Raw genomic sequence first — 8,077 nt, 5'->3', positions numbered from 1 at the left:
GCTAAAAGCTTTTTTTAATTAGTGGTGTATTCTAAACAGATATCATGGTCACAAATAACATAGCGGTTACGAAACACAATTTGAAATAACGGTTATCTCGATGTATTGTTTTTTTAACATTTTTGGAATATACATCCTTTTGAATATCTTTATTGAGCAGCATCTTACCTAAATAGAGTGAATGTTTATTTACCGCTACTATTACATCATGACAACTGCTATTTCATTGCGTTCCATGACCATTATTTTCTTTGTGACCGTGATAGTAGTTTAGATTACAACACTAATAAAAAAATTATTTCGTTTTAGTAGCGTATGACACTTAATAAATAAACAAAAATGTTTAATTGATTCCGATAATACTATGACCGTACAATTTAGGTATCATACATATATGATTTTTATTTAATTTTTGTTTAAAAAAATTAAATATTGATGTTATTGATATATGCTTTATTTTAATAATATATAAAAAATCAAAACTAAAGTAAAACAAAAAAATAAATATAAAAGCAAATAAGGGTCCTTGTTAAACCAAAATGCAGGAGTTTGGTTTCCAAATTAAGCGCGTAAAATCAAAATTAAAAACGAAGACAAAATAATAACGATGACATCAGGTTTGGAGATTGGGTTTTAATGACTGTGATATTTAAAGAGCAGAAGAGGAAAAAATAAATTTTATCAAGTGGATAAATAAAAATACCAAGTGGAAGTATCACCTCCCTTAAATAAAGACTTCCTTCTTGTATTTATGTTTCTCAATTTTTATGTGACCATTAGATTATAAACTTTGATAATAATACTTATTACTGTTTTTTGAAAATTAATATTTTCGTAATGTCTTAAATATTTGCCAATTAATAGATTTTATATTTTAAAAAGATAATCAACTCATATTTTCTGTATGATTTTACCTGCTATATCAACATAAACTGTTTACTATTCTTTCAAATTTTATACTTTTGACCTATATTTTAAATTTTATTATAATTTTTTCCGAATTTAAAATTTTGTTACGAATTCATCCAAAATTTAGGTTTTGTTTTTCACAAAATTGTTTTTCTAATGTATATAGGGCAATGCAAAATTGAAAGAAAAAAAAAGGTTAAGGAAAATTGTATAAGACTTCTTAAAAAAAGTTGGAAAAAAAAAAGTTAAAGAAAAACTTCTTATAAAGATCCATTATAACAAAAATCTTGAAAAAGTTATGGTCTTATGGAAAAATAAAATTTCAGTTAACTAATTTATCCTATATTTGTGAAAACCTTTGTAATAGTAAATACCCTGGTCTAATTTGTTATTTATAAACAAATGTAATGTTTGTTAAAATAAAAGTCCCTTAAAATAACATTAAATAAAATCAATATTTTACAATACACAAAATGGAATAAGTAGCATTAAATCTAAAGTTTAAAATTGAGACTTTTATGTTCAAAAAATAAAAGTTAAGATTAAATCGTAAACTAATCCAAAACATTGGAGGCTTCCCATTTGATATTTGATATAGAAGATTAATGTGAAACAAATTAGTTAGTAAAAAAAATAATAAAGCTTTAAAAGTTAAACGTAAAAAGTAACATTATTTAATAAAAAAGAGTTAACCATATAAAATCACAACTAAAAAAAATCATTTAACATATTTAAATGTAAAAACGGTTGTTTGTTATATTTGTACTTTAAAAATGCCAACTTCAATGATAAGTAACACTTTATACATTTGATTTTATATACATAGGAGATGACCAATCATGTATACACAATAAAAACATGCAAGGGCCATTCATGTTTACACAATAATCACATGTAAAGACAAATCATGTTAACACACTAATCACTTGTAAAGACAAATCATGTTTACACATTATTCATCATATATAACCACATGATATGTAAATCACTTGTAAAAACAAATCATGTTTACACATTATTCATCATATACAACCACATGATATGTACATATATTATAAGTTATAATTTGCTAACAAAAGTTGTAAAAGTTATATACATTAGACGATTCTTATAGTTACATAAGTAGCCAATTGGCCAATATTACAATAATACTAATATAACGTTTACAGAAATTACAACAAATAACATAGTTTTCTTAGTATAAACCATCGAGCGCGGAGGATACAAATGTAATTTCCCTTTCACCTGTCTTGATACAATGAATCTTTCGATGATATGCACAAAGGGCTGAACCAGCAACCTTCCATGCAAACCCACATTTTGCAACATCTTTTCTTCTTATTGCATACTCATAACTCACATGGTAGATTGCAACAGCTTCTTCATATATCTCATCAATGTTCCTAGTGCTATCTTTGAAATCCAAAGCACCATATAACAGCTGAATCATAATCATAATAATAATAATAATTAGTTGCTAAGTCTATAATTTTAATAAACAAATCGATAAACACAAACCTACCTGCTTATACTTTTGTAATACGCTATTTGCTGCATCGTTTTTTGATAAATCGTTGTATTTCAATGCATTTGACATCTCCTGTTTGTAACTTTCGTATCTTTCCTTCCAAATTGTCAAACATGAATCCGATACATTGATGTCAAAATAAGGTAATTTCCATATCTCTGCATAAATCATGGAAAAAAAGGGTATTATTATAAATATGAAAAATAAAACAATGCATTAGAAAATAATAATAATAAAGTTACCTTGTACAGGTGACTTTTCGTTTTTACAACTCTGAAATTGATCATAAATTAATCCAAGGATAGAAGTAGACCGATATTCTGGTTTTCGACCCATGTGATGTGGATATTGTGTTGCTTTTAACTCACGAGGAATCACAACCTGTTTCAACAACAAATTTTATATATTATTTTTTTTTTTAAAAAAAAATTATTGATATATTTTCCAAAATGATAGAAAGAGAAAATGACCTTTTTGCCACTTTTGGATGCATCTAAAGCATCATAATATAAATCAATCAATTTCAACATCTTTTTCTCTAAAAGGCGCTTCTCATCAGCATCATCTTCTTGTAACATCAGATACCGATCCATAAATGACATCCAACTATCAGCTGCAGTTCCAGCAGCCTCACTGGATTTTTTTTTTAAAAAGTGTTAAAAGATATTCAAAAATTTAAAAATAAAGAAATGACAAGATGGGATAGGGAATTTTGAGTATGTGCAAAAGACTTGAATACCCTTCTCATCTTTATTAATTATTATAGAGAAGTAAGTAAGTAAGAGAATTTACTTGTGTGTTTTTGTAGAAAAAAGCAGTTTAAAGAGTTGATGCTCTAATTCTTGATGTGAGAAATCACTTGGTTTTTTAAGTGATCCATTTGGAGTTGAGTAACAACGTGTCCATGGCTCACTTGATTGAAAGTAATGCAATAGCTGACAAGGGGGGTAGGGGTAAAACAGGAATTTTCAACTTTATATAATCTTTAATCAACAGTATGAAAAAAATAAAATATATTGTAACCTGAGGGTTTCTTGACACCCAATACATATCACCATCGAAATCTCCATTTGCAATTTCATTTGCCACTGATCTTCTTCCTTTTGTGGAAAAAAATATTGCAAATTTACCATTTCCAATAAAATCTTCCAATTCCTTTACATATCTAGCATTCAGAACATGAATGTCTCCAAAATGGAGACCTGGATTTCTGTAGACTAAAACCTTCCCTGATATCTGACCATTTTCACTTCATATGTATATATATAGAATTAGAGATATTTAAAGTCAAAGTAGGAAAAACTAATGAAAAATGAAGAGTAAGAAGGTGATGCTTACAGAATAATGCAAACTTGATCAGGATTCAAGATTCCTGTAGGATCAGTTGTTCCCATGAGATAAAAGCTTTCAGTAATTGGGATTTTGCCTTCACCTAATCCTTTTCTCTCTTCTTTTGCAAGTTGAGATAATCGATACTGAAAGTAAGGTTCATTGAGAGGAATGTGGGCCCCAAACATTTCAATGGAGATTCCGGAATCATCTATGTGTTGATAAATATTCGCCACTGAAACAGTAGTAATCAAAAAAGTTAATTACTTAATTAATTGATTGATTGATTAAAAACATGTTTTGAATACCTCGAAATGCTGCACGTTGATCAAAGCAAACTTTTTGAGCATCTTTTAGTGTGCAATCTAGTAAACTCAAAAAGTATTCTTTTGGGACACCTCCAATTGTTAGAAGTGCAATCAAATGCTTTGAAAGTTTAGCTGCTTTTGGTTTATGGCTGCAAAAACAAAACTATATAAATTGTTCTTTATTTCAATCACAATTAATGCATTGATCCTTGTACTAAAATGTGATAAAAATTAAAAACCCATTATCTCATGATGAGATAAAAGAAAAGAATTCATGTAGAATGTACCTTACAGCAACTACTTCAAGAGAATTAAATGATTCTATATCCAACAATCTTGGATCTTTCTTCACCTTAATCATTGAAGGTCTTACCTGAATTGTTCTTGGTTTAAGCTAAAAGAAACATATTCAAATTTAAAAAAAAAATGTTAATACCCACATAAAAATACATTAATTGCTTATAAGGTATGACAAGATCCTTTTATATCACAAATTTTACCCTCTTATTGAAAAGAAGAGTGCCTTTTACAGCAGAACCCTCATTAAACAAGCGACATTGGATCAACAAAGGCTGGAGAAATTATTAGGAGACAAAATATTATTACATTTTATCAAATACTTTTAAAAAAATTCAGATAGATTATAATTTATAAAGCATGAATACTAGTTACCGGATCTTTAATTGTCACCTCTCTTCCTCCAAGACCCAATGATCCAATCTCAGGTTTGACCGAGTCAAACTTCTGCCAACTTGAAAAAACAGTATCAGAACAAAGAACAAAAAAAAATTATCCACAAACAAAAGTGAAAAGTCAATTATAACCTCATAACTTGTATCTTTCATATACTTTGCATCATAAAAGTCACATGGGACTAAGCCAGCTAGATCTTCAGATATGAATCCAGTTCCATCTGTTTGTATTAGTGGTTCACCATCTTCATCATACACAATATCACCATTTTCATCCTGCAATTGTAAATAAAATTTCCCTTGCAAGGTGTGAGGGAAATTGACCAAAAAGTACATTTCCAAGAGTGTTGAAGATAGTTGACTACTTGAAAGAAAGGGCAATCAAGTTATACAGTGCAAGGAATGTCATCGATTTCTTCTACTGATACTGAAGAAAGGTCAACTTGGAGCTTTATTGTTGTTGATAGAATAAGGGACATCCTGCATTACACATAACAAAGACATTTTGAGCATCTGTATATGATACTGTATAAGGAAGAGTTGATTTTTAATTGTGAATTAGGCATCATTGATATGCTGACCTGGCAATGTACTTGGCCATGTTGGAGACCATATGTACATGCATGAAAAGACATCGGACATCATGAGTTGTTTTGCAGTTCTTCATGAAAGTGTCTGTATCATCCAAAGGAGTAAAAGATTCTCTTTGAACAAAATAACATTTGATACTCCCTGATGACCTCCTTTTCTTGTCATCTTTTTCATTCTTCTGCCTTTCTCTGCCTCCATCTTTAAAGACTGAAAAATATCCCAATGAAGGCTAAGTATAAGATATCTAATATGTATATATAATCGATATTTAGTAAGCATATAGTGAAATGATTTGAATTTACCAAAAAAATGATAACGTCTCACACCAACAAGAATCCCTGCTTCAACAATCTTTTCATAATTTCTAACAGCTATCATGTCGCCCTTTTCAGGCTCTGCAAATTTGACAATCAGTACATTTTCATCTCCTATTGCTCTTTGTAGGTGAGTCTTTTTAGTATCAAGATATGGACCCTAAAACATTACAATGAAATAGAATAAGATATTGAACAAAGAAGGAAGTAATGTAAGTTTGGATATTAGTTGTGTGCAAACAAGGGAGTTTAATGATGTAAAAGGTAAACAATGAATCAGAGAGAGTGAAAAAGCACAAACCTTGAACTTGTAACCTCCATCAGAACTTACATAACAAGTGTATAGATATGTTTTTCCACAATCCCAATCAAGATACTGCAAATAGATAAATAAAGGAATATGCAAATATGTAATTATAATCTTCTAAAATCATTAGTCTATAACTGTAATACTTATTTCCAATAAGAGAAAACAGGAAAAGGGTTTAGTACCATTGATCTATCAGAGTGTTGACAGTATTGGCAGCCGAATTTGCTCCACATCCAATCCTCAAAATCAAACATTGACATGGTTTTCATTGAATCTATTTTGACTGCATCTTCAAGAGATACAGCATCCTCCAGCTTATGGCTGCATGCAAAAGTGGCAAAACAATTAAAAACAGATACAATAGCAGAAAACAGATCCATTGAAGCAAAAGAACACAGGGAAACCAACCTTCCAATATAACTATGTACCATGAATAATTTCCTGAATTCAAGCCCTGAAAGAATCATTGCCTGGTCGCTTATATAATAGCTTGAAGAATCACTATGACAGGCATTTGCAGGGCCAGAATAGGGCTGGTTTACATTGTTAGGATTTGTGCCCTTTGAACTCGAAGTAGGAGAGGTAGTAACTTGATCTACAATTGGCCAATAGGTAGGAATTGCATCTTTCAAACTAGAACAAGAAAAGGGAGAAGTGCGTCCTTGAACAGGACCTCCATGGCTGTCATTTGTAGGAGTACGATACTGGGTAAATACAGGACTAGCACTCTTACAAGAGCAAGGTGATTCGAGAAACTTCGTTGAAGATGGAGAGTCGTAGTATGCACTTCCTGCATCAGAAAATGGAAAATGAAATCTATCACTTCTGTATACGAACCCCGTTTGGGGATACAGTAAATAAATTAATAATTCTGAAATAAGAAATCCTTAGAGAGTGTGTAAGCGGCGTACTTCGAGGAGTGGAAGAGACGGAAGAGGAAGGAGAAGACGGATATCGAGACGAAAGACGAATGCTCTCAGCATCACCATGAGAAGAAGAAGAAGTAGAAGCGACTAAACCGTATTTGTTCACCATGAAAACAATGTATCCACTCAAATTATAAATCGGCGTTGTAGTCGAACGGACTCTTTTCAAAACATCGATTGCAGACTCTTCGGTGATCTTCGAAAGAGTCTTCCGAGCAGCGACATCCGGCATCGGTAGAAGCTTCTGGGCACATATCTCTTCAATCAATCGATTCAAGGGAAACGGAAGCGGAACTTCTTCTACACAGTCCATCATTACTTTCAAGATTAGTGTGATCAGGGTCGCCGGTTAGCGATACTTGCCGGGAAGCCGAGGAGGATGAAGGTTTGCAGAGCTGCGTGTCAAACTTCCCGCTGTGAGTTCGCAATACGAGAATGGTTTCAAATAATTGCGTTTCATTTAAATTAAAATAAATTATAATTATATATTTAATCAAAATAGATAATATTTAGATTTTTCTGCTATAATAACAAATTTTTCATACTTTTTTATATATTTAGCTTGCTGAAAAACTAATTAGAAGTTGAAAAATTAATTGGCAGCTAAAAAACTGGCTCAAAAAAATGTTTGATAAAACCTAACTGCTAAACGTAAAACATATATAAAAGCAAGAAGAAAAATATGTTTATTATAATTAATAAATGATATTTTTGGAAGATTTAAAAAAAAACTCTATAAGTCACTTGAGTAGATACTCTAAGTAGTTTTTTAAAAAATTAACTTATAAATTTTTCAAAAGCTAGCTATAAGTTTATTTTTAAAAAACTTTTAAAAATAAACTAGTTATAACACGATCGAACATAAACTAAAATTGGTCATTCATTTTCACCGCTTTTAAATTCCGTGAGACAATTTTTAACGTGACAATTGGGAGTATATAAATATGAGTTTTTTTCAATTAAAAACCTCCTTACAAAAAGTTATGAGCTTTTAAAAAAGTTATTGTGAGAGCTTTAAACTAAATCATTTCTAAAAACGTGTTAATTAACGAATTTTTACTTAAAAAACATTTTTTTTAAAATTGCGTTTTTAATAAAAAGGAGAAACAATTATACTCAAGGTTCCAAAAAGCTCGTCATGGCTCTGCCATGTCGCACTATGGCTTGCAC

At 30.4% G+C, this 8,077-nt stretch overlaps 1 protein-coding gene across 1 annotated transcript; it reads right to left on the bottom strand.

Moving 5' to 3' along the window:
* Nucleotides 1-1,936: 1,936 nt before the first annotated feature.
* LOC145069809 (putative RNA-dependent RNA polymerase 5) lies at nt 1,937-7,343 on the bottom strand. Its single transcript, XM_079016757.1, has 19 exons — nt 6,893-7,343; nt 6,390-6,771; nt 6,164-6,302; nt 5,973-6,047; nt 5,660-5,831; nt 5,348-5,564; nt 5,159-5,246; nt 4,899-5,042; nt 4,747-4,818; nt 4,575-4,646; nt 4,362-4,468; nt 4,075-4,223; nt 3,776-4,001; nt 3,461-3,686; nt 3,230-3,372; nt 2,908-3,070; nt 2,680-2,818; nt 2,432-2,595; nt 1,937-2,350 (listed from the first exon to the last, which is right to left on the bottom strand). The coding sequence occupies exons 1-19, from the start codon at nt 7,221-7,223 to the stop codon at nt 2,105-2,107; spliced, it is 3,255 nt and encodes a 1,084-aa protein (XP_078872883.1). The 5' UTR covers nt 7,224-7,343; the 3' UTR covers nt 1,937-2,104.
* Nucleotides 7,344-8,077: the final 734 nt, after the last annotated feature.

The sequence above is a fragment of the Lactuca serriola genome, chromosome 8 (genome assembly GCF_051521515.1).
Source record: "Lactuca serriola cultivar US96UC23 chromosome 8, Lser_US96UC23_V15, whole genome shotgun sequence".
Lineage (NCBI taxonomy): Eukaryota > Viridiplantae > Streptophyta > Magnoliopsida > Asterales > Asteraceae > Lactuca > Lactuca serriola.
This window is presented reverse-complemented; position numbering and strand designations above follow the sequence as displayed.

Bases quoted from the DNA above. Each gene is read 5' to 3' on its own strand.
- LOC145069809 (XM_079016757.1), bottom strand. From the start codon at position 7,223: ATGATGGACTGTGTAGAAGAAGTTCCGCTTCCGTTTCCCTTGAATCGA. The intron at 6,303-6,389 runs GTTGGTTTCCCT...TTTTGCATGCAG, and splicing joins GTACATAGTTATATTGGAAG to CCATAAGCTGGAGGATGCTG. The intron at 2,351-2,431 runs GTAGGTTTGTGT...ATTATGATTCAG, and splicing joins TATTACAAAAGTATAAGCAG to CTGTTATATGGTGCTTTGGA.